Source organism: Sminthopsis crassicaudata, chromosome 2, assembly GCF_048593235.1.
Source record: "Sminthopsis crassicaudata isolate SCR6 chromosome 2, ASM4859323v1, whole genome shotgun sequence".
Lineage (NCBI taxonomy): Eukaryota > Metazoa > Chordata > Mammalia > Dasyuromorphia > Dasyuridae > Sminthopsis > Sminthopsis crassicaudata.
The window spans coordinates 310,445,753-310,470,011 of NC_133618.1; the positions used below are offsets into that span (position 1 = coordinate 310,445,753).

Here is a 24,259-nt window from a genome sequence, read left to right on the forward strand (position 1 = left end):
GTTAGGAGGACCGGAGTTCAAATTTGGCCTTAGACACTTAACACTTCCTAGCTGTGTGACCCTGGGCAAGTCACTTTCAGGAAGAAGAAAAAAAAAGATTATGCTGGAATATTATTCCAGAATAATGATAATAATAAGAATATTATTTTTAACTAATTTCCCCCCACAGGGTTTGTATACAGAATGGATTGGTTGTGACTCACTTCTATCTGGAGCCAATCTGGAGGTTAAGTCTGGGTTTTTTTTTTTTTTTTGGATTGATTCCTATGAGCGTATATAACCTAAGTTCCCTGTCTCCTCAGGATCCATGAAAAAAAAAGAAAATTCAAAACTTGTTTTTATTTGCTTCCTTGATTGGTTGAAATCCATTTAAACTTCCCTTTGGAAAGGAGAGAGGTAGGAGAGTATTTATACCTAGGTGCATTTATTGTAATTTGACTCTAACATAGTGATATCATTTTAGTCCTCTTCAAAAATGAAGAACAATAACCTCATTTTTTTCTGTATTGAACATGACTCGATAATATTTTTTGATGCCCAACATGAAGCCATTAGATTTAGGACATAAAAGTTGGAGATGATCTTGTGTGGGATAGGTGCTAGACCCTCTTGCCCAAATTGACTACTCAGAGGCATCTTCAGATACAAAGAGGAAGTATTTATTCCGTCCTTGTGAGGAGAGGTCCAAGCACACCAGCTGAGTAGACCCAAGAGCCTCTCAGCTCCCATCTCCCAGCATTGTGCCTGGCCTGGTGAGCTGGAAATAGTGAATTTGGTTAAACAGCAAAAGACCCAAGTCTTTTCATTGGATGGACTGAAAAGGAAATAATTTTTGTAAGTTATGTAATATAAATATATTATTAAAATATAATATAAATTAAAATACAATTATATGTGTTATGGGAGCCACCTGCTAAGCGGCTGCTAGGGATCTAATTCTTTTTTTTTTTTTTTTTTTTTTTTTTTTTTTTTTTTTTTTTTTTTTGGTTGAGGTAATTGGGATTAAGTGACTTGCCCAGGGTCACACAGCTAGGAAGTGTTAAGTGTGAGACTAGATTTGAACTCGGGTCCTCCTGACTTCAGGGCTGGTGCTGTATCCACTGCAGCATCTAGCTATCCCTAGAGATCTAACTCTGACCAGCAGAATAGATCCCTGCATGTGAGAGGATGATAATACTATAAAGAGACTGAGGCAGTTGCATTCTCTGACTTCTCTTTTGCCTTCCATTTATTTTATTCCCAATTCCCAAGCAATATCTGAGTCAATGAAAGCTGATTTGCAATTCCTTCAAGTGTATTATAATTCACATCTGGGGGGCTTTTTGAGAACCAACCTGTCTCTTCACACTCAGGCAGGATCCTTAACAATATGTAAATATATAATTATATAAAAACATATATATGTATGTAATATACATATACATATATATATTTATATAAAACATATAGAGTATATAATAATAAAATTATATATATGTGTAATTTAGAAATGTATAAATTATATGTAAGTATATAAATTAATGTTATAAATATTTTATTAAAATATAATATAAAAATTATATTTTGCCAATCCTTTTTTATTTTATTTCCACAATATTTCTGTGTCATCCCTCCACTCACATAGTTTCCAGTCTAGTTCAGGCCCTTACCACCTCTGTTGCCTCATAATTGTCTTCTCCAATCCAATCTCAATATTTACATGAGTGATATTCCTAAAGCATAGGCCTTACCATGTTACTCCTCTGCTCAAAAAGCTCCATTGGCTCCCTGTTGCCTCTAAGATAAAGTGAAAACTCTTTTATTTGATATTTAAAGCTCTTAAGAATCTGACTTTAGCTCACATTTCTGTATTTATTACATTTACTTCCCTTCACACACTTTATGGTTAATTCAAACTGGCCTACTTATTGTCCTTTGTACAGTTTTCCATCTCCCTTTTCTGCCATTTCAAAGGCTTCCCTGTGCATAGAATATTTTTCTTCATCTTCTGCTTCATAGAATCTCTAGCTTGCTTCAAAGTTCAGCTCATAGACTATCTTTTCCTTGTGACCTTTACTGATTCTTCCTTGCTACTGCCTTCTTCCCCACACTCAGAAATTATCATGTATTCATATTGACTTCGGTAGTTTGTTTCTCCTGATAGACTAGAAGGTCCTTAAGGAAAACAAGAGAGTATTTTGCTTTATCTTTGAATCACTAATGCCTAATCAGAGCTGTGTACGTCTTAGTTTCTTAATAAATGCTTTTTGATGTACTGATTGACTTAAATATTCTCTCTGGGGTAAAAATAATCTTTTCCCTTCCCAAATTTTTCCTTGAAAGATGCCTGCATCTTTCCTTTGCATCTCCCTCTGATATCATATTTATTTATCTATTTACCTTCTTCCCCAAGCCAGACTAGATTGTAGGATCTTTAATGGCAGAGTTTGTGTTTTCTTTCTTTATAGATCTCTAAAATATAGCACAGTGCTTTGCATGTATAGTTGTTTTTGAATTTTTCAGTCATGTCTGATTCTTCATGACTCCATTGGAATTTTCTTAGTAAACATATTGAAGTGCTTTGCTGTTTGTTTCCTTCTCCAACTCATTTTACAGATTTGGAACTAAGGCAAACAGAGTTAAAGTGTTTTGCCCAGGATCACACAACTAGTAAGTACTTGTTTAAGACTAGATTTGAACTCACCAAAAGAAATCTTTGGACTCACTCCCCCACACACACTTTGCTCTATCTGTACATAATAGGTGCTTAATATAAATTTACACTCCCTATTTGATTTCCTATTGTGGAGTGTAGGTGATACAGTTTCCATTGCTACCCACTTTTCCAGATTAACTTTAGTGATTAATCTTAAGGTACCCTTTTCCACAGGGAAAGACTTTCAGCATCTTATCATTATGCTTTTATTATAAATATATATGGATGTTTATGATATGTATACACATCTATGTGTCATATACATGAACTTGTGATTTCTTTGGTATAGGTATTTACTGATGAAAAAATTTCCCCTACCAATGCATATTGGTATCTGCTCTGTAACAAATGGCTGCCTAGGGACTCTGAGGGACAAGTGACAAGTGAGGGGCCAGGATCATATAGCTAGTTAATGTGTTAGAGATAGAAGTCTAGCCAGCTCTTTCCTTTAATATAAAAAACTATTTAAAGCAATTTAAAGCAGTGATCATTTCTGTCTATAATAAAGGAAATCTTTGCTTCACACTCTTCAGTAATTTTCATCCTTATTTTATTGTTGCTTGTTTCCCTTTGTGTGCCTACAGATTTTTAAGATTATTAAGTGAAGAACATTTCTTGATAGTTCAGAAAATAATCCCAAAAATATGTCTGAGAAAGAATTGTAGTATTCATCTATTCCTTCTTAGAGTTTGTGAATAAATGTCTATTATAATTCCATTTCATTTTTCCCTTTTACCAGAGTTGTCATTTCAAGATATAATTATAGACAGCTTTAAAAGCAAAAAATAGATAAAATATTTGTGTAAAGTGTTGTGCAAACTGTAAAAGACCAAAGAAATATAAGATGATATTTTCTCTTAATTTTTCTGGCCTAAATGAGAAAAATGTAATAAGTTCTCCAGACTGTTTCTGCTAATGTTCCTCTTTGGAAGGAAACTACTTTTGGCTGTTAATTCTCTTTTTATATATGTGGCTTTTAGTATGTCATGAAAATGATTGCTTAATCATGGGTCTTAGGGCATATAACATAATTTCTTTATAACAACCTTAGAGGTGGGTAGTAATATGTATTATTATCCCTATTTAACAGATGAGGAAAACTGAGGTGGAAACTTTTTGAGTGACTTGCCTAGGAATTCCATAGCTAGGAAATATAAGAACTAGAAAGTAAACCCAAGTGTCCTTATTTTGTGATCTCTGCTTAGAGATGTGATACTGCTTAGATCATTTGTGATTAAAATTTTTTAAATAGTGCTTTTCACATATATTTTAAAATATTTTCTTTCTTTGATTTTTTGGCTGTTATTTCAAGTATTGCAAACACACAAACCAAGTATGTCGAAGGAATTTACTTCAGTTTTCAGGAATTCTGAAATCTTCGGTTCAGCATTTTTAAAGAGCCTATTATATTTGCAGGATGCTCTGCTAGGCAGGCTTAACAACATAAAAAAGTCTTTGTAAAATAAATTTTTTTTTCTGCTTTTAAAGAGCTCTTATGTTCTTCTCTTATTCCCTATATCTGTAAGATTCTGTCAGGGATTCTTCCCATAAGTTATATTTCGGGAATGATCTAACATTCTCTTGTCACTGCCAAATGTTGAGAAAAATATTACTGGTCTTGTTCTTTCACTTGGAAAAGTGTGATTCCAGATTAACTTTAATTTGTTCTTCTACATAATCTCAAGGAATTTTCCTAAATAATCAATGAAATCAGTCTTGCTCAGAGATTTGTTCTTTTGTAAGAAAAAGTATTTGACCAATTTCAATTCTCATAAATTATTCTCTGGATAAAGAATATGTGTGTGATGTTCCTTTTCTGTTCTGTATTTTGGTGATAATTCATTTGAAACTAAGAGATAGCTGAGTAGCCTTAGTAGCCTTGCAATTTCATTTTCTTGTCTATTTTTCTTTTAAATAAATAATTAGTAGTATACTATCTCATCTTCTGCCTATGAGAATTAAATGTGAAAATACCCTATATATTGTAAAGTACTATATAACATTTAGAGAGTTAGAACAAGTGACAAGATCCCTTGAAGATTACATTAAAAAATTTTTTTTATTAATTTTATAATTATAACATTTTTGACAGTACATATGCATAGGTAATTTTTTATAACATTATCCCTTCTGTTCCGAATTTTCCCCTCCTTCCCTCCACCCCCTTCCCTAGATGGCAGGCATTCCCATACATATTAAATATGTTATAGTATATCCTAGGTACAATATATATGTGCAGAACCGAATTTTGTTATTGTTGTTGTTGCAAAGGAAGAATTGGATTCGGAAGGTAAAAATAACCTGGGAAGAAAAACAAAAAATGCAAACAGTTTACACTCATTTCCCAGTGTTCCTTCTCTGGGTATAGCTGATTCTGTCCATCACTGATCAATTGGAACTGGATTAGATCTTCTCTGTGTTGAAGATATCCACTTCCATCAGCAACATTTAACAAGTAGTTTTTTAAGAGGTAAAAAGGCATTCGGTTTTCTTAACATGTTACTTTGTTTCTCTAAGCAAGCAGCATGAAATAATAAAAAACATACTGAAGTTGGAGTCAAAGGATCTGGGTTCAAATTCCGACTCTGCTGTTTATGTCCATGTGACCAGGGCCAATTCGTTTTGGACCCAAGTTTCATCATTTATAAAATGTGATCTTTACACTAGAAATCTTAGTTAAAATCTCTTCCTGCTGTAAATCTTATAATACTAATGTTTTAATTGAGAGAGCTTTCAAAATATTTATGTTCTCACTCAATTGAATTATATGTACATATAAATTATACTATCACTAACTTTTATTAAAGACTGATGTGAGTTAGGACTAGAGCTGATCCTTGCAGATAGCTTTTCTTTTGAAATTTCATATCCTCATAAATGAGCAGATCAGTTTCTGGTATCTTTCACAATTTTTTTTTCCAGTTTGGTTTGATGGAATTTAAAAAATTTCCTATTACTATAAGAAATGACCATAAAGTAATGAAACTTTTTAAAACATGTACTTAAACTCATTTCTTTTTATTCACATACAAGTATCCTTAAATTATGAGAGGTTTGAACTGAGTTTCAAAATCTTTAAAAACAACCTAATAGTTTCTTCCTTAATAGGCCAACTGTATTAATTTAGTTGGTAGTACTAATGTGGGTGTGTCTCAAATCAACATTGATATCTTGTAAAGAGTTCCACCCATAACATTCCTGAAACATAAATCTGTAACACATCAGTTGACTAAAGATTGCTGTGCCTCTGCAAATTGTCTGCCTTGTTACTGATTTATTTAGTTGAGTACTTAAAAGCAAAAGAAATTTTAATCTGTTATTCAATGTAGTATGTTTAAGACAGTTGGTAAAATTTTTACTGTAACATTTTCTTTAGAAATAAATTAAATTTGTTCTCATTTGCACACATACAAACACATTCACATCTCCCAGTTTTGTAACCATCTTTTTTCAATTTCCACTACCTTATCCACTCATAGACCTTCAGATTTATTCTTTCCATCTCATTCTGTTGTAAATCCTGTGGAAGAAACTTATTTTTCATTACCTGAAAATTCTTGAGTTTTAGCTTTTTGGGGAGAAATGGACAAGATTACAAATAGGTTTAAAGATTGTTACATCCATAAAAATCCTTTTTGGGCTTCCAGATTTGAATTTGTTCAATGTCATTATCCTTAACTGGATTTCTACTTGACCTTTTTTTCTCCCCCAAATATTTCCCTTTCTGACGAAATTCTGCTTAATATTCAGTACAGGTAATTTTCTAGACAAATACCAATTTGGGGATTTTATTCCCTACAACTTCTTAATATTTAACTATATGCATCAGTAGAATTGTGTTTGGTTACCTGTGTATTCTTAGTGTATGGTTTATCTGCCCTTTTTGTTTGTTTGTCAGGTTTCCAAAGAAAACAGGAAATCACATTTCTTTCCTTCTAAATAAATTTTCACAATATTTTTCTGTTGCCCAGCTGGAAATGTACAGTCAGTATATATATTTATCCCTTCTGCAGGAAATACCTCACAAATGTAAATTCTCTTTAAACAAAAAGGAAAAAAGGGGTGCATTGTGGCTAGTATACTAACTCAAAGGTATACATTAATATTTGGCAATTAAAATTCCATTAAAACTAATGATGGAGGTGTTTTAATTCTTTTCCAGATTAGGAACTGAAACTTATTTCAATTTATAGAGACAGCATTACAGTTGCTCACTGCTGTGACAATTTTTTCTTTTGTTTCCATTGGGTTTCCTTTCCTTTCCATCTTTTTTCCCTTCCTTTGAATTTGGGATTTTATTGTGATATTTATCTTCCTATCTGGTAGAGGTATGTGTAGCTTATGTGCTTTCTTTCTTTCTTTCTTTCTTTTTTTTTTAAATTTTAATATTTTGTTTTTTTCCCCAATTACATATAAAAACATTGTTAACCTTCATTTTTCACAATTTTGAGTGCCATATTTTCTCCCATCCCTAATCCCTGCTCATTGAAAAGGCAAGCAATTTGATAAACTATTTATGCTGATTAGATCTTAATGTTTAAATTGAATTATTTTCTCTTGCCCCAGCCCATAATGTCACTGGTTTTGGGAACTATTACTAATAAAATTATCTCTATCATTATAGATTCATAGCTATTCTGAAACAGGCTTTTTTTTTTTTTTTTTTTTTTAAGAGTTCCCTAAGGGCATTAAGAGGCTATATATCTTACCCAGAGTCACATAGCTATTCTGAGTCAGGCAGGCCTGGAGCTCAGGTCTTTCTCCATGTTGGTTTTCTGTCCCCTAGATGCTGGTTCTTACACTCAAATAGATCTGTGATTTCATCAATGTGTGCTTCCTTTAGTGTTTCTAGTCTTCCAAATTATGATGATGGTTTAGGATCATCAAAGGAGCTTTGCAGTTTGCTGAAGACTGTCCAGGATATTCATATTTTCCTTTTTAATTTTTCTTTTTTAAAAAGAAGGAAATAGACAAGAAATTTTACATAGTAGACCACCATAACATGAATGATTAAAAGATAAAAAGAATGCATGATTTGAAATGTATCTATTATTTATTGACAATAATTTTTAAAAAAGCATTTGATAGAGTAAATATAATATAATTATAATATAATATAATAATAAATATAATGTAATAGAGTAAAATACATTATTAAAGGCTCTCTCCCTAAAAAAATGTTTCCTGCATAAAAATTATTAACGAGTCTTCGAAAAACACAAGAGACAACATTGTTCAATGACACTCTGATCACAAAAACAAGAAAAGCATACAGACTGTAGAGCCTCTTGGATAAGATCCAAAAACTCTAAAGAATTTGGCCTTATCATGTATACAGGAAAAACCAAATATATGAAAAATATTTGTTGGAACAGGTAGTTTATTGCACAGTTGAGCTATCATTTGGTAAAGACATTCTGAAAAGCAATCTGATACAATGCCCCAAAAGAAAATAAAATTATGCCACAATCTATCAGGTCTGTATCCCAGGGAGGTCAAAGAAAGAAAAAAAAATCATACGTACAAAAATATTCATAGCTACTCTTTTCAGAATACCAAAGAGCTGGAAACTGCATATATATTAGTTGGGAAATAGTTTAACAAATTATGACATATGAATGCAATATTAATGAGCCCTAAGAAATAATGAAATTTCAGAGAAACCTAGGAAGGCTTATATGAACAGATTCAGAATAAAATAAGCAGAACTAGGAAGCAATTAATACAGAAGCAACAGTGTAAAGAAAAAATAATTTTTGAAAGACTTAAGAACATTAATCAATAATTAATAACAACACGATATGACCAAAACTAATAACTAAGCTCAATTCCTGAGTACTAATGATGAAGCATATTGCCTACCTCCTGACAGACAGATTATAGAGTCAAGATATAGGTTTTTTATATATAGCCAACGTTTTATTTTTGTTTAGGTTGACTATGCATGCTTGTTGCAAGGTTTTTTGCCTTTTTTCAAATTAGAGATTTGTGGGAAGGAGAGTTAAGATTAGATATAGAGTTCCCATTCCAAAATGAGAACAGAATAGAGAGCCAGAAGGAATAATAGACAAATGGATGACTTTGAAAAAAATTTTTTTTTAATTTTTATTTTATTTTATAATTATAACATTTTTTTGACAGTACATATGCATGGGTAATTTTTTACAACATTATCCCTTGCACTTACTTCTATTCAGATTTTTTTCCCTTCCTCCCCCAACCCCCTCCCCCAGATGGCAAGCAGTCTTATATATGTTAAATATATTACAGTATATTCTAGATACAATCAATATATGTGTGTAGAACCGAATTTTTTGTTGCACAGGAAGAATTGGATTCAGAAGGTAAAAATAATAGTTTACACTCATTTCCCAGTGTTCCTTTTCTGGATGTAGCTAGTTCTGTCCATCATTAATCAATTGGAATTGGATTAGCTCTTCTCTATGTTGAAGAAATCCACTTCCATCAGCATACATCCTCGTACAGTATCATTGTTGAAGTGTATAATGATCTTCTGGTTCTGCTCGTTTCACTCAGCATCAGTTGATGTAAGTCTCTCCAAGCCTCTCTGTATTTCTCCTGTTGGTCATTTCTTATAGAACAATAATATTCCATAACATTCATATACCATAGTTTACTCAACCATTCTCCAATTGATGGACATCCATTCATCTTCCAGCTTCTAGCCACTATGAAAAGGGCTGCCACAAACATTTTGGCACATACAGGTCCCTTTCCCTTCTTTAGTAGTTCCTTGGGGTATAAGCCCAGTAGTAGTATGGCTGGGTCAAAGGGTATGCACATTTTGATAACTTTTTGGGCATAATTCCAGATTGCTCTCCAGAATGGTTGGATTCTTTCACAACTCCACCAACAATGCATCAGTGGACTTTGAAAATTACATGAATGCATTATATTCTTTTTTAAAAAAAAAATTTTTTTTTTCCAGGAGATCATTATACATGGCAATAACAAGATTGTACGATGTTCAATTCTGATGGACAAAATTCTTTTCAATGAGATGAATGAGACCATTTCCAAAGATCTTGTAATGAAGAGAGCCATCTACACCCAGAGAGAGGACTGTGGGAATTACATAGCATTTTCACTCTTTTTGCTCTTATTTGCTTGCATTTTGTTTTTCTTTATCATTTTTTTTCCTTTTTGAACTGATTTTTCTTGCACAGCAAGAAAACTGTATGAATATGTATACATATATTGAATTTAACATATTTGTAATATGTTTAACATATATTGGATTGCTTGCTACCTAAGAGAAGAAGGGAAAAATTTGGAACACAAGGATTTGCAAGGGTCAGTGCTGAAAAATTATCCATGCATATGTTTTGAAAATAAAAAGCTTTAATAAAAAAAAAATAAAGTTCTTATGCCTAAAAGGCTAAAAATTAGGCATATTCTTTGATTCACTACTGAGTCTGTATCCCAAAAAGATCATATAAAAGGGGAAAGTGAAAAATAGTATGCTTCAGTCTGTATTCAATCAATATCAGTTCTTTCTCTGGAGATAGGTTTTCATCATTAGTCCTTTGGAATTGTCAGATCATTATATTGTTGAGTATAGCTAAGTCATTTACAATTCTTCATTGAACAATATTGCTGTTACTGTGTACTGTTCACTTCACTATGCATCAGTTCATGTCTTTCCAGATTTTTCTGAAATCATCCTTTGAATACTCTAATCAAGGATGCTCTTTATGCTTATGTGGATTATTTTTTTTTCTTTTTTCTTTTTTTTTTTAATTTTATTTATTTTTTTGACAGTATATATGCATGAGTAATTTTTTTTTTAAAAAACATCCCTTGTATTCATTTTTCCAAATTTTCCCCTCCCTCTCTCTACTCCCTCCCCTCGATGATAGGCAATCCCATACATTTTACATGTGTTACAGTATAATCTAGAGACAATGTATGTGTGTAAATACCATTTTCTTGTTGCACATTAAGTATTAGATTCCGAAGGTGTAAGTAACCTGGGTAGATAAGACAGTAGTGCTAACAATGTACATTCACTTCCCAGTGTTCCTTCTCTGGGTGTAGTTGTTTCTGTCCATCATTGATCAACTAGAAGTGAGTTGGATCTTCTTTATGTTGAAGATTTCCACTTCCATCAGAATACATCTTTATACAGCATTGTTGTTAAAGTGTATAGTGATCTTCCAGTTCTGCTCATTTCACTCAGCATCAGTTCATGTAAGTCTGTCCAAGCCTCTCTGTATTCCTCCTGCTGGTCATTTCTTACAGAGCAATAATATTCCATAACTTTCATATACCATAATTTACCCAACCATTCTCCAATTGATGGACATTCATTCATCTTCCAGTTTCTAGCCTATGTGGATTATTCTTTAGAAATTTCATAGATAGGGAAAGTAGATCTATAGATTTATTGTTATTGCTCTCTTCTCAGTCATTTTTCATTTTTGTTGTTTTAATAAATTTCATCCTTTCATTATTCATCCTTTCTTCAGCTATCTTATGGATCATTTCCTTATTGCTTTTAAAATTTTCCTCCAAGCATTTTGGAACTATGCCCAAAGAGCTATAAAATTGGATCTAGCAATGTCACTACTGGGTCTGTATCCCAAAGAGATCATTAAAAAGAGAAAAGGACCCATGTATGCAAAAATGTTTGTAGTACCTCTTTTTGTAGTGGCAAAGAATTTGAAGTTGAGTAGTACTCAATCAGTTGGGGGGACTGGCTGAATAAGTTGTAGTATTTGAATACTTTAGTTCTATAAAAAATAAAGAGTAGGCTGATTTTAGAAAAGCTTGGAAGGATTTACATGAACTGATACTAAGTGAAATAAGCAGAACCAGGAGAATATTGTACACAATAACAGCAAGATTATGTGATGATCAACAAGATAAATTTAGCTCTTCTTAGCAATGTGGGGATCCAAGGCCATTTCAATAAACTTGAAATGAAAAATACCATCAGCATCCAGAGAGAGAGGGCTCTGTAGCCTGAATGTAGATCAAAGCATACTATTTTCACCTTTTTTGCTGGTTAGTTTTATTTCTTCCTTTTTGGTCAGATTTTTCTTTCACAACCTGAAAAATATGACAATATGTTTTAAAAGATTGTACAAGTATAACATCAGATAGCTTGTTGTCTTGGGGAAGAAGGTAAGAGAGACAGGTAGAAAAAAAAAAAATTGGGCCACAAGATCCACAAAATTGAATGTTGAAATATATCTTTACTGTGTACTTGAATAGCTAGAATACTATTGAGAAGGAAAAAATAAATAATTAAAAACTTGTTTTCTCTAGCAGAAATCTTCTTGGGCTACATTTACCGTTCTCATTTTATTCTCTTTTGTGCCATTTTCTCCCTCCTTTATAGTCACCTCTGTGACTGTGTTATTAATTATCCAAGTATGGTGGCTCAACTTTCCTTTATGGTGAAGTTTAGTATAAAAATCTTTTGTTATCTTTATTATTTTTTCTTTTCTTTGTTGAACTTTTTCTGTTTCTATCCTCAAATGCCCTCAAGAAGATTTTGCCCAGTTGGGTTTCTTACTAAGCATTTAAAAGCTAGTTTTAGTCTCTAGTACTTCTCTGTTTAATGAGGCAGTCATAACATTTTTGTGATCTTATATCTTATTTCTCTGAGATTTTACTTGTGATTTTATATTCTAAATCAACATTGCCCATGGCTGCCCTCCTATCTATACAAATAATTGATTTAGGAATGACTCCTATATTAGTAACAAATCATTTATTGTCTCTTAAAATAGGGTTTTTTTTGGGGGGTGTATAATATTTTTCTTTATTTTTTTTTCTTTTTTCTTTTTTGTGTGTGATATTTTTAGATGCATGGCATGTCAAGTGTGATTTTTTTTCTTGAATACAACATTCATGCTGTCTAAGTATAAAGCATTTGTGTAATCTACAAGACTTTGAGACCTCCCATTCTATTTACCTAATACATATTTTCAAATATTTCTCATTGTCTTTACCTATTTCTATCTTTTTGCTGATGTCGACAAGTATCAGAGTGTATCTTGATAGAATTTGTAGATTCTTATTGAGTTCTTCATAGGATTCCTCTAAAAATTCTTCCCATGAAATAGATTTTGGTACATATGCTGGGATCATTTTTGTAGTAATCCTCTTGCATTACAAAGTGACCAAATCAATTGTTCTGTGAAATGGTTTCTTGTTGACTGAGAATACACAGTACAAGCAATTCTGCTAACTTCTTTATTTGTCTTTCCAATGAGAATGTTATAGCCATCTTTCTATTTTACTACAACTTTTTTTGTCTTAAAGCTTGTTTATATAGAGATTGTCAAAATTAACATGATTTTGATTCTCTAGTAACGTGTTCATTTGTTGCTCATTGGACATGGATATCACATTTCTATGATGAGCAGTCAAGTCAAATATTTAGTTGCACCAAAGACTAGGTGATTGTTGGTACTCTCTGCTAACTTTTCTATCACTCTTCTAATGTCCCTGCACTTTGGAAGGAGGACGACTGGAGGACTGTTTCATATTTTTCTTTGTTTCATGGATTGCCATGATCAAAGAATTCATTGCAAAATAAATAAGTTGTTGGTGCTGAGTTTCTTGCATAACTCACGGGAGGCAGACCCGTAGACAGCAGATTCAATGTGATGACTTGATAGAAAGAAAATATAAGGTCTTTTGTTTTGTAGACATGGTGTTCAAAACTATAGATTACTCTAAGTAGCAATGAGGCATCATAATAGGGCCTATTCACTAAAGGTTTCATGTGAAATTTGGTTCTTAATTAGGTATGTTTATTATTATCTTCTGAATAAACACATTAAAATTTACACAAATCTGAACTCTGATTATTTATCAAAATAGAATTTAATGAATAATGAAAAAATGCTGAGTTCCTTTATGCTCATATGAAATCCTGCAATATTTGTCTTTGTATGTATGTATGTATATGTTCTCATTCTCATGTAGAGGGGATGAGATTTGAATATCTAGGTATATGTAACATACATCTAGAGTATGTGAAGGTAATCTGAAAATAGAAGGAATTAGTATGTGGGAGAGAGATCCAAAAAGGCCCTCTATAGGAAGTGAGAGGAAACCCAGGGAAACTTCAGAGGTGGGGTAAAGGAAATAGCATTTTTCGGATGTAGAGCTACATTATCAACGTACAGAAATGGGAAAGGGACAATTATGTTTAAGGAATTGCCCATATGACTGGATTGCAGAATGTGTGAAGAGGAGTAATTTGTATGAAAACTGGAAAGATAGTAAAGGACCAGGTAATGAAAAATTCTAAATGTCAAATAGAGGAACTTTTGTTTGATCTTGCAAATGATAGGAAGTTAATGGAGCGCCTTGATTAGGGAAGAAGTTATATATGTGTTTGGATCTGTCTTAGAAAAACTGTTTTGGCACCGAATAGAGGAATGTTTGGCATTGGGAAAGACTTGGGCAGGGAGACCAATTAAGAATACCATCCAGGGGTGCAGTGGACAGAGCACCAGTTCTGAAGTCAGGAGGATCTGAATTCAAATGTGGCCTCAGCCACTTAACATTTCTTAGCTGTGTGACCCTGGGCAAATCACTTAATCCCAACTGCCTCAGCAAAAAAAAGAAAAAAAAAGAAGAATACCATCCAATGATTATCAGGGTGCTTGGTACTGTCAGTGCTTAATAATTTTTAAAAATTATTTTTAAAATTAATGTTTAATAATTAAAATTTTAATTTAATTAATTAATTGGATTTTAAAATTTAATTAATTTTTAATAATTTTTAAAATTATTATAGCTTTTTATATACAATACATATGCATGGGTAATTTTTCAACATTAACCCTTGCAAAAACTTATGTTTTACCATTTTCCCTCCCTCCTTCCACCCCCTCCCCTAGATGGCAAGTAGTCCCATACATGTTAAAAGATATGTTAAATACAACATATGTATACATATTTATACAGGTATCTTGTTACACAAGAAAGATTGGATTTAGAAAGAAGGTAAAAATAACTTGAGAAGCAAAAACAAAAAGACAAGCAAACAATAACAGAGAGGGGAAATGTTATCTTGTGATCCATGCTCATTTCCCAGTATTCTTTTGCTGGGTGTAGCTGGTTCTGTTCATTATTGATCAATTGGAACTGAATTGGATACTCTCATTGTTGAAGAGAGCCACATCCATCATCATGATCATCATACAGTAATGTTGTTGAAGTGTATAATGATCTTCTGGTCCTGCTCATTTCACTCAGCATCACTTCATGTAAGTCTCTCCAGGCCTTTCTGAAATCATCCTCTTGGTCATTTCTTATAGAACAATAATATTTTTATCCCTAATGTTGGTATCTTTGGGTTTGTCAAAGACTAGATTGCTATAGTTGTACCCTTTTTTGTTCTTTGTACCTAATCTGTTCCACTGATCGACTAGTCTATTTCTTAGCCAGTACCAAATGGTTTTGGTGACTGCTGCTATATAATACAGCTTTAGATCAGGTACACTTAGACCACCTTCCTCTGAGTTTTTTTTTCATTAGTTCCCTTGCAATTCTTGACCTTTTATTCTTTCATATGAATTTTGTTGTTATTTTTTCTAGGTCATTAAAATAGTTTCTTGGGAGTCTGATTGGTATAGCACTAAATAAATAGATTAGTTTTGGGAGTATTGTCATCTTTATTATATTCACTCGGCCTATCCAAGAGCACTGACTGTCTTTCCAATTATTTAAATCTGACTTTATTTTTGTGGCAAGTGTTTTGTAATTTTTCTCATATAATTTCTGACTATTCTTTGGTAGATGGATTCCCAAATACTTTATACTCTCAATATTTGTTTGGAATGGAATTTCTCTTTGTATCTCTTTCTGTTGGATTGGTTGGTGATATATAAAAATGCTGAGGGTTTATGTGGATTTATTTTGTATCCTGCAACTTTGCTAAAATTCTGAATTATTTCTAATAGCTTTTTAGCAGAGTCTTTGGGATTCTCTAAGTATACCATCATGTCATCTGCAAAGAGTGATAGTTTGATTTCCTCATTTCCTACTCTAATTCCTTGAATCTCTTTCTCTTTCTCGGCTCTTATTGCCAAGGCTAGCGTTTCTAGTACTGTATTGAATAGTAATGGTGATAGTGGGCAACCTTGTTTCACTCCCTAGTATTGTTTTTAGAACTTTACTTTTAAGTTGAAATCCTTTTCTTATAATGAAAGGGATATAACTGAGTTCTAAATTAAAATTTAACTTCTGTCCTAGATTCATCATGTTACTCAAAATGGTGGATTGTATAAAAGACCATTTAATGAAGCCTTTGAGGAAACTCCAATGCTTGTTGCTGTGCTTACATATGTGGGATATGGTGTTTTAACGCTCTTTGGATATCTTCGTGATTTCTTGAGGCACTGGAGAATTGAAAAGTGTCACCATGCAACAGAAAGAGAGGAGCAAAAGGTAAATGAGATTTTTTTGATTCTGAAATGAAAGTTAATTATGAATTTGTTTTTTTCCTTAGCCTTTACAAAGATTGCTTTATTATTCCAAATACAATAAAATGAAAAGGTTTGGAGACTGGTAAAGGTATAAAAACGTTAATGACACGTAATGGAGAAAAAAAGCTAAATGGAAAATATCTAATAGACTGTCACAGGTAAATAAATTGTATCTTATTAGTTAATTTGTAAGTAAATTGTTAGAATGTTTTCCCCCTGAAACCTGGCTATGATTGATGGGTTCCTAGGCTAACCAAAAAAAACCCCCAATGATATTAGTGATTTTATTTTCTTGGCCAATCCAAAAACGTCTGGTTTAATCAATAATGTAGCTTGAAATACTACATATTTGCATGTAAACATAGTACAAAACAATACTATTATGTTATTTGTAATCCATTATGTATGTATTGTCTACTGTGTGAAAAATAATTTTCATGAGGAAAGATGCTGCTTTTAAATAAAGGCATGGACATGGTTTTTAATTAAAGACATGGAGCTTATAGCTCCTTGTGGAGTCTCTGTAGTCCAGAAGAAATGAAAATTCTCATTAGAAACATAGAAAAAGATAAGTTAAATGAAAGAATAGTACATATAGCAGATTTATACTCAGATTGATGTTTTTGATTATATGCAGGCATACCTGCTTTTTATTATTTCCTTGTCAGCCCCAAATAGATCCTGATTCCCTTGATTCTTTGCTTTTCACTCACAGTAAGTATCACTAGCTAGCCATAAAGGATGGCTGAGTGCTATAGCCCTATCTCTTGAAGGGCAAATGGGAAAGTAAATTTATCAATCAAGGAACTCTTCTTTGTATGTATAATAAACTCTAGGAGTGCCCAGTAAAATTTCTCCTGGAAGCTCCAGGGTATTGAAGGAATCTTCCTTGCCCTATGGCCTAATTCAGCTGTGTCTTCACAGTAGTGTTGTTTTTTTCTCAGTAGTATTTTATTTTTCCACATACATGTAAAGACAGTTTTTAATATTCACTTTTGAAAGATTTTCCATTCCAAAATTATCTTCCTTCCTCCCTTCCCTGTCTGCAAGATACCAAGTAATCTGATATAGGTTAAATGTGTGATCCTTTTAAACATATTACATTGTGCAAGAAAAGTCAGACCAAAAGGGAAAAAACCATGAAAAACAAAAAAAAAAAAGTTCACACTAGTGTTTACAATTAACAGCCTTCAATTTAATTATATAGTGAAAGGATATTAGAGAGATTTTTTTTCATGTTGTAGGTTGATTTGAGTGGTGTTTATATTTTAAGAATTTAGCTATGCATGCTATGAAATGCATAAATCATTGATTTAGAAATTGAAGGGTAAGGGTGTATCATTATTTTGGATTTAAGATAAACTAGCCATAAAAATTATAAAAATTATCCTCAATTGAGAAAGTTCTTAAGGGTCACAGGATAATAAGAAGTCCTATTTATGTAATTCTCTGAAATAAGTAGCGAAAGTATTGGCCCACTTTTACAGATGACAAACTAAGACAAACTGGCCCAAATTTGTATAAGGATTGAGAGAGTATATACAAAGCGAGGTCTTCCTTCTTCAAGAAAGTGAAGTCTTCTTTCTACTATACTAAGTATTTTTTGTTTGAGAGGCAGAGAAAGGTAAGGGAGGATTAAAAAAAAAATTAGACTGGGTAGAGGGAGAACATGTGGTGCTAAATGCCCATTTAGTTATAGGGGATTGATTATAACATGCAAATTACATGCTATTATTACCACATTCTGATCTTTTCTGGGAAGTTGTTTCCTCCACACCATTTCTCTGTTATCTACCACTCCTTCTACACCAAACATAGTAATTCTCTATGTAGGACAATTAATTAAAGTGACACTGTATGTTTCAATTAATAGATCCTCTGATGAAGATGTAATGAGAACAACTTGACACATTTTATACAAATTAGGCATAATTCTTGGTAGAATTCTTTGTCCTTTTAATTGGGTAGAACTGTATCTCAAACACAAATATTGAACACAGATGTATAAATTAGGCTATATGTGTCTTCCCAGGATATTGCTTTATTTGTCTTTTGCAGTAGGAAGATACTAAGGAGTTCAGCTACATATATTGCTTTAGGCCCAGCAGGACCTAAAATAGAAATTATAGGGAATCTTGGGAATTAATTATTTTGGATAGCAATTACATACTTGCTCTACTTTAATGTTTTCATGGTGTATTTTATTTTTTTATTTATTTTTTATCTATCTATCTATCTATCTATCTATCTATCTATCTATCTATCTATCTATCTATTTATTTTATTTTTCCTGAGGCTGGGGATAAGTAACTTGCCCAGTATCACACAGCTAAGAGGTGTTAAGTGTCTGAGACCAGATTTGAATTCGGGTCCTCCTGACTTCAGGGCTGGTGCTCTATCCATTTTGCCACCTAGCTGCCCCTCATGGTGTATTTTAAATGATTTTATTTTCAGAACTAGGAAAGATGGGATGATAAGAATCAAAGATTTAAATTTGGAAAAGGATTTAGAATCATCTACTTGAATCCCATAATTTTAAAGTTAAGTCCTGGGAAGTTAAGTGGTATGTTTGAGATAACTCAGGAAATAACACTGTCTGGATTTAAGCCTTAGTCTTCTGAGTACGAATTTAATGCTCTTTTCACAGCATTACTCTGAAAGAAGATATCGGGGGGAATGGTGGCTTATATGTGACTACAACCTGGATTGTTTAATTTTCATGTACAATAGGAGGAAATAGATCTGATTGTATGAATAAGGATTCCTGGAAGGATTTTTTTCTTGACTTCCTTCAAAATGTACCCCACAGAGATTTTCCTGGTAACTGCTGTTGTAAGAGCCTTTCAGAACAATTAGTAACACAGTGTTGTTGCTTGGTGGGTTGAGCTATAAGTCCACCAACAGGATGTCGATGTGTTTATTTTCATTTCCCTTTCATCATCTTTAACACTGATGGGTGTGAAATGGAGTTTCAGAATTCCAAGTTTTGGCGTTTAGTTTCAAATTTCTAGAATGGCTAGACCAATTTTCAGGTCCACTAATAGTGCATTTTTGTGTTGGCTCTTTCACACTCTTCAAAAACTGTAATTTTTCATTTTTGTCATCTTTGCTAAATAGATGAAATCTTTGAATTGCTTTCATTTTGCATTTCTGTTAGTAATGATTTAGATTCCTCTCCCACCTGATCCAACCCCCCCTCCTCTCCATAGTTAGTAGATTTATTTTCTTCCCTTAAGAACCCCCTGTTAATATTCTTCCACCTCTTATCTGCTGGGGAGAGACCATTTCTAAGAAGCTCTTTTCAGGATTATACCTTTTAAGAAATCTTTGGCTATGTTTTTGTTTGATATGCCTCTTTCTCCTTTGAACTAAACCTGTAAAAAATTGCAGTCATATAGAATTGCATAGTCATAAGAATTGCACTTAATAAAGTGTATATGCAGTCATTGTGTTATCTTATTGTACTTAATAAAAGTATTATTAAAAAAAATTTTGGAATCATCAGCCAGTTTATCTCAGGTTTTCTATGCACTTAGTAATTTAGAACATGTTTTAACTTTTAACTTAGTATGTTGATATTGTTTCTGTTAAACACCTTTACAGGTTTAAAGGACTCATTTTCTGATGGATTTGGGATGATATTGGTTGTAGCAACTGTAGAGTTGATAGCTATGAAACAGGTTAGTCTCATAACAGAGGAATGAAAATACCACTTTGCTACTCACATATGTGATGATCTAGCACTGTGTAAAGTTGATTTTTCTATTATTTTGTTTATGATCATCACTTTAAAAAAGCTTCATGAAGATTAGGGCATTAGATGTATAATATAACTGTGGAGCCACACTTTAAGCTCAAAAACAAAAACACACCTATATTACTATCTTTATGGTTTTATAACATCTTCCTTTTCAAATATATTCTTCCCTCCCCCGACTCCCACAGATATTGTTACCACAAATAGCTTAACAAATAGAAGAAAAAGTTGGTCTTAGAATTAGAAAGACCTGGGAAGTCTTGCCTTTAGTAATAGTAGTTATATGAACATGAGGGCAAGAGTTTTCACCTCAGTGTCCCAGTGTCACCTCATTGTCTCTCTAAGATTACAAGTTAGAAGTGATTTGACAATTTGCATTGATGAAGGAAGATCTCATTGTAATGTCACCCTTGTGAAAATTGTTGTTAGATCGCCAATCTGATTATTGACAATTAAATGTCTCTAATTTTCCTTACTAAATAATAATTTGTTGAGATTTTTAATAGAAAAAATCACTTTCATTTTATATAACTCATAAAATAGAGAAAGCTCTATGCTTTCTAGAATAAAGTAATTATTTTTTTTAGTTTTGCTTCTTGTAGGAATTCCTTGGGTTATGCTCATTTTCTAAAGTTGTGAACATTTTGAAACTACTTGTTTATGTCTGAGATTTTTCTAGATTTATTGAATTGCCTTCTACCATGGAAAAGAAACTACTTGAATTCAAAGGTTTAAGATTTCCTTTATAACTGCCTTTGGTAAAAATCTGTGTTTGGCTTATGACCCAGAATAACTCAGTAGCTCTGTTGAATTATTGTAACTAATAAGCAGCTTATTATTGTGTTTTTAGGTAGCTTGCATTTGAATCTAGCTGATCCAGAATGTTTGGGTCTTTCTCAGGTAGAGAAATTAGAATAATTCTAGTACTGTTGCATCACAGTTAAAATGTGTTTAAAGTCAGATATTTGTCTGGGAAGAAATTATATTATATTTTTATTGGGGGGGTGGGCACCTGTTTGGTACAGTGGATAGTGTACTTGCGCTGCAATCAGGAGGACCTGAGTTCAAATAAGTCCTTTATATATGCCAACTGTATGATCCTGGGCAAGTCACTTAATTCCAAATCTCATAAAAAAAAAAAAAAGACTATTGTTTGGGTTTCTTACCTTCTCAAGAAGACACAAGATTTTTCTAGAGAGATGAAAGCTCTTGAAGGAGAATAGAGAAACAGACTACATAGTAGAAACCTTTTAGAAGAGAATTAGGTTATAATACATTTTTTTCTTTCCTTTCAGGAATTTGATGTCTTTAACTGGAACAGAGTCTCTTTATTATTATTATTATTATCATCATCATTATCATTATTATTATGTAGAAGTGAAATAAAAAAATAAGAACCGGGAGCCTGAAAGTATTTTAGATTGTAAAGAAACAGATGACTTAAGGGAAGTCACTGGATAACTTGAAGAAGGTGTAGTCAAGAACTTTTAGATTTCAGGAGTAATTTGAGCATATATCCATAGCCCTTCTCTCTCTCTCTCTCTCTCTCTCTCTCTCTCTCTCTCTCTCTCTCTCTCTCTCTCTCTCTCTCTCTCTCTCTCTCTCTCTCTCACACACACACACACACACACACACACACACACACACACACACACACACACACAATGAGAAACCAATTTTTTAGAGAATATGTCCTATCAAAATTTTTATGTAGAGAAAATAAGCTGAGCTCTCAACTTTGGAAGTATAAACATAGACTATTAGATTTTTTTTTTTTTTTTTAGAACCTTTTTATGGAAAGTTGTCTTTTAGGAAAATAAAATTTCACTGCTTTTATATGAAATAACCTTCACTTCTAACTCAGATTAGTTTTAAAGAGGGTTTCAATTCTTCCCCAGATATAGCTGTACCTTATTGTTCCTTTGCCAGACTGTCCTGCCTTTCATCCTTACCAGTTATAGGTATCTTACATCTTCTTCCCTTTATCTCTCTACTTCCATCTGGTGCCCTCATTAGCTCTTATAGGTTCAGTTGTCAAGGATGTAAACTCCTTGAGGTAGAAAATGTTTTGCTTTTTGTTCTTGTGTTTCTACGATTTGGAATATGCATGCCTTTATATTCTCAATTCTGTGTATATAGCTCTAGTATCTCCTGAGTTCTGGTTCTGCATCATTGATTACTTATTGGTCATTTTGAACTGGAGATCCACTAGGCATGTCATGTTCCAGTTGTCCCAAAAACGGAACTCATTCTCTTTGTCCTTAAAATTTCCATCTATTTCCAGCTTCCCCTTTATGGGTATCCCCAATCCTTTTAATTACCCAGATACAGATACTCGGTATCATCCTTCACTTCCTCACTCTCACCTTGTATCCAGTTAGTTGTCAAACATTGTTTCTGTCTCAACATTTCTTGGGATTATTACACATAGCTACTACTCTTCTCAGGTCCACATTGCCTTTCACCTGGGCTATTGGAGTGTTTTGTTATTGGTCTCCTTGCCTCAGAGTTTTCTCCAGTCCAATTTAAATGCTTTGTAGCATCTGTGATTTTTCTGGCTATCACAATTCTGTCCACGTCCCTCTACCACTTAAACTCCAGTGCCTCTCTAATATGTGGGGGTCAAATAAAAATGTTGAATTGGCATTTAGAGTTCATTTTGTAACTTATTTCCATCCTGTTTTTTTCAGCCTTTTATATAATAATGCTCCCCTGTCCCACCTTCTACATGAAGCCTATCCTTTTTTCCCTGGTTGACCGTGCCTTTTTGTCCAAGTGTCTCCTGCATCTTCTTTTTATGTATTTTTAATATGTCTTTATATGTATGTGGGTAGCTAAGTGACAGCAGTAAAGAGCATGAGGCCTAGAGTTCTTCAAAGCTAAATTCAAATCTGGTCTTAGATATTTATTAGCTGTGTGATCCTGGGCAAGTCACTTAACCGTTTGCTTCAGTTTCCTCATCTGCAAAACAAGCTTGACAAGGAAATGGTAAACAACTTCACAATGAGTCACGAAAAGTAAGACATCACTGAAAATGATTGAACAACAATATGTATATGTTGTCTTCCTTTTGGGAATTCAAACTCCTTAGAGGGCAGAAGCTACTTGCTTTATAGTAGCTGCTTAGCAAATACTTCCTTGATTCCCATTACGATATAAGCTAAGGGTAACCCTCAAGGTTTGAGTATCAGCATATGGAGAAAAGGAGGAAAAGATGGTTTGAGAGCATTACAGCTATAGGGGATATTTCAGAAATAGGTAAAAAAAGAAAGAAAGGACAATAAATATTGGGGAAATAGCACCCAATCATTAAGGGTTTTAATTATTAAGGGGGAAATTATACCTCTTTTGTTGAAAAGTTAATGGGCTGTCATTTGTTAGGAACAGGGATATAAAACTGTGTCATTGTGTAGATGGTTTCACCCCATCCTTTCCTCCTCTGAGGAAGAACTATATATATTCACTTCTAAACAAGTAAGGAAGTAGAAGGACAGAGTGTAAAAAGCAGGATATTTTTTTTTTTTTTTAAATTAAGAATGTAGTTTTATAGTGATAGGGAAAGACTTATTTTAGCATCTGTGGTTTTTGCATATTGGGCATTTCAAGGGTTTGTATATAGCTATACAAGAATAGGTAGCTTTAATTTTTAATCAATTTAATTTACAAATTATTTGGAAAAACTTGAGAAGCATTTAATGACCAAAATCTAAGTGGTATTATTTATAGACATGAAATTTTGATTTCCTAGCTTTGCTATCTTTGGAATTGACTTGTTTACCTTTCTGAAATGAATTTCATTTTCAGATATTACTTGATTGCTAAAATGAGTTTATTTAATTGTGGTTCTCCTTCTGCCTCCCTCTTCTTCATTAAAGCACAGAATATCTTTTTTATTATAGCTTTTTATTTCCAAGACATATGCATAGGTAATTTTTTTAGCATTGATCCTTGTAAAACCATATGTTCCAACTTTTCCCCTTCTTCCCCCCATTCCCTCCCCTAGATGACATGTTAAATATGTTAAGGTATATTTTAAATATATATATATATATATATATACATATATGTACATATATATGTATATATATATATTTTGCTGCATAAGAAAAATCAGATTTAGAAATAAGGTAAAAATAATCTGAGAAGAGAAACAAGAATGCAAACAGACAATAACAGAAGTAGTAGAAATGCTATCTTGTGGTCCACACCCATTTCCCATAATTCATTGGTTGAAGGAGTTCCCACAAGCGCCTGGGAATTCTCACTAGCCCAATCTCTGCTAGGATAAAAGAGGAGGGCACTTGGGCAAGGAGATAGTCTGGACTGGGACAG

At 32.9% G+C, this 24,259-nt stretch overlaps 1 protein-coding gene across 1 annotated transcript in view; it reads left to right on the forward strand.

Moving 5' to 3' along the window:
* The window catches only part of SPTLC2 (serine palmitoyltransferase long chain base subunit 2), a 129,644-nt gene that overhangs the window by 17,052 nt on the left and 88,333 nt on the right, over positions 1 to 24,259 (forward strand). The window contains exon 2 of the mRNA XM_074289885.1: positions 15,938 to 16,132. Within this exon, the coding sequence (XP_074145986.1) occupies positions 15,938 to 16,132 (195 nt within the window). The remainder of the gene's footprint in view (positions 1 to 15,937; positions 16,133 to 24,259) is intronic.